Genomic DNA, 1,985 nt, shown 5'->3' with positions numbered 1-1,985 from the left:
GTCCGGCCACCTCATACCTGTAAGTGGTCCCACACCTGAGCCGCCTCATACCTGTAAGTGGTCCCACACCTGAGCCGCCTCATACCTGTAAGTGGTCCCACACCTGAGCCGCCTCATACCTGTAAGTGGTCCCACACCTGAGCCGCCTCATACCTGTAAGTGGTCCCACACCTGAGCCGCCTCATACCTGTAAGTGGTCCCACACCTGAGCCGCCTCATACCTGTAAGTGGTCCCACACCTGAGCCGCCTCATACCTGTAAGTGGCACACTGAGCACAGCTCAGGCTGTAAAGCAGTGACGTGTTTGTCTGTCGCTCAGTATGTTTTAGCCCAACCACAGCTCTGCAGCTTGTCACCAGAGTTTAATGTGCTCGAGGTCGTAGCAGCCAACAACCAGCTGACCACGAACAGCAGCCAGGGCTCTGATTGGTCAGCTGCCTTAAATGGAGATGAAGTAAAGCCAGTTTAACCAGCCTGCCTGTGTAAGGATGTAAAGTTATGACCTGAGGCCCTGCACACCTGAGGTGTCGATCTGTTGTCTGGGTTCACCCCGACGTGATGCCGATTGGCTGATTATCAATCAGCTTAACTTGCTTAAATTGCACCCACAAAGAAAGGAGGCGGGGTTGAAAGCACCTGAGGTGAGTGTCACCTGCTGAGTGTTTGCAGCAGAGCGACAGACGGCAGCGGCGCATCAGCACGTGAACACATCATGGTTCAGTCTCAGCTGCTGGAGCGGCAGCTGCACTTCCTTCATGGTTTCCAGGACATCGTCCTGAAAGTGGCCAATCAGAGAAAAGTTTACACTCTGACCTCCTGACCATTTCAGTTTATTCTCTCAGCTGTTAGTAAAGATCACATTTACAGACAGGATTCAGACATCGGCTCGGTCCACGAATCTGATCTGAGGTCAGCAGGTACAGCGCAGGTGTGTCACTGATGCTTATAGAGCAATAAAGCTGATAAAGTTTTATTAATATTATTATGGTTATTATTATTATTATTGTCATTACTGCTCATCGGGGAAACACAGACCCCGCCCCTTTCCCCACAGAGCTCTGAGGGGCTTCAGGAATGGCGATGCTGTTTTCTGAGGATCTGATTGGTCTATAGGTGTTCACGTCATACCTGATAATCTCTAATCTTAAGAGCAGGTTTGGCTCATAGCATAGGTTACCATGGCGATTTACCCCAGTAAGAGTGATCCACCTTTGTAGTCCAGAAAGCGAGAGTTAACCTGAGGTTAGCTGCTTCATGGTGCGCGGCTCGTTTTGAATCTTTTCATAATCAGCAGGACTTTGCACTCATTATAAACAAACGGTATCACCTGTGGTCCCGACCCTGTCTGTGTTCTTGCAGCTGACCGAGCAGCCGGCGGCGTCGGCTCTTCGTCCCATCAACAGTCAGTTAAACTGTTGTCGTCTGGAGCTGCTGAACCTGAGCGTGGAACCGCGACCTTTCACCTCCGCCATTATCGACTGTCTGTGGCCGTTCACGCCCGACAAACGCTGGAGACAGACCGTCTTCCACTGAGACGACTGGATTAGCAGCGGGCCGGATGTACAGATTATTTAGTCTTTGTGCCCCAAGTCCTGTCTGCAAGCTCTGCACTGCTGATAGTATTACCAGGTCATAGTCCTGCACCAGATTATACTCAGAACGTTACCAGATTACAGTCAGAATAATGTTCTGGGTTGAGTGCTGTTAATCCCTAATTGTTCATGTCTTGTGTCAGTGTTTGCATAGATTCAATTTATATCAGTGTGAACAAGCTGAGTGTGCTCTGTAAGATTCACACTACACTTCAGTGTATTCTGACAACAAAATGTTACATATTATATCACCACCTCCAATCTTCACTCTAATCTGGAATTTATTGGGTTAGTCCAGACGCTGTTAGTTTAACCTGGTCTCTGTTAGGTTAATCTGGTCTCTGTTAGGTTAATCTGGTCTCTGTTAGGTTAATCTGGACTCCTTTAGTTTAA

The 1,985-nt window shown here is 48.7% G+C and overlaps 1 protein-coding gene across 3 annotated transcripts in view; it reads left to right on the top strand.

Annotated features, from left to right (window-relative positions):
• mat2b (methionine adenosyltransferase II, beta) overlaps positions 1–1,947 on the top strand; it is an 11,861-nt gene extending 9,914 nt beyond the window's left edge. For all 3 annotated transcript variants that reach the window (XM_042215021.1, XM_042215022.1, XM_042215020.1), the window contains 2 exons: positions 1–19; positions 1,360–1,947. In XM_042215021.1, the coding sequence (XP_042070955.1) occupies positions 1–19; positions 1,360–1,533 (193 nt within the window). In that variant the 3' untranslated portion in view covers positions 1,534–1,947. The remainder of the gene's footprint in view (positions 20–1,359) is intronic.
• Positions 1,948–1,985: the final 38 nt, after the last annotated feature.

The sequence above is a fragment of the Haplochromis burtoni genome, unplaced genomic scaffold (genome assembly GCF_018398535.1).
Source record: "Haplochromis burtoni strain Fernald_Lab_line unplaced genomic scaffold, NCSU_Asbu1 Contig_645, whole genome shotgun sequence".
NCBI classification, from domain to species: domain Eukaryota; kingdom Metazoa; phylum Chordata; class Actinopteri; order Cichliformes; family Cichlidae; genus Haplochromis; species Haplochromis burtoni.
Note: the sequence above shows the minus strand (reverse complement) of the source record. Positions and strands in the feature narration are given on the sequence as shown.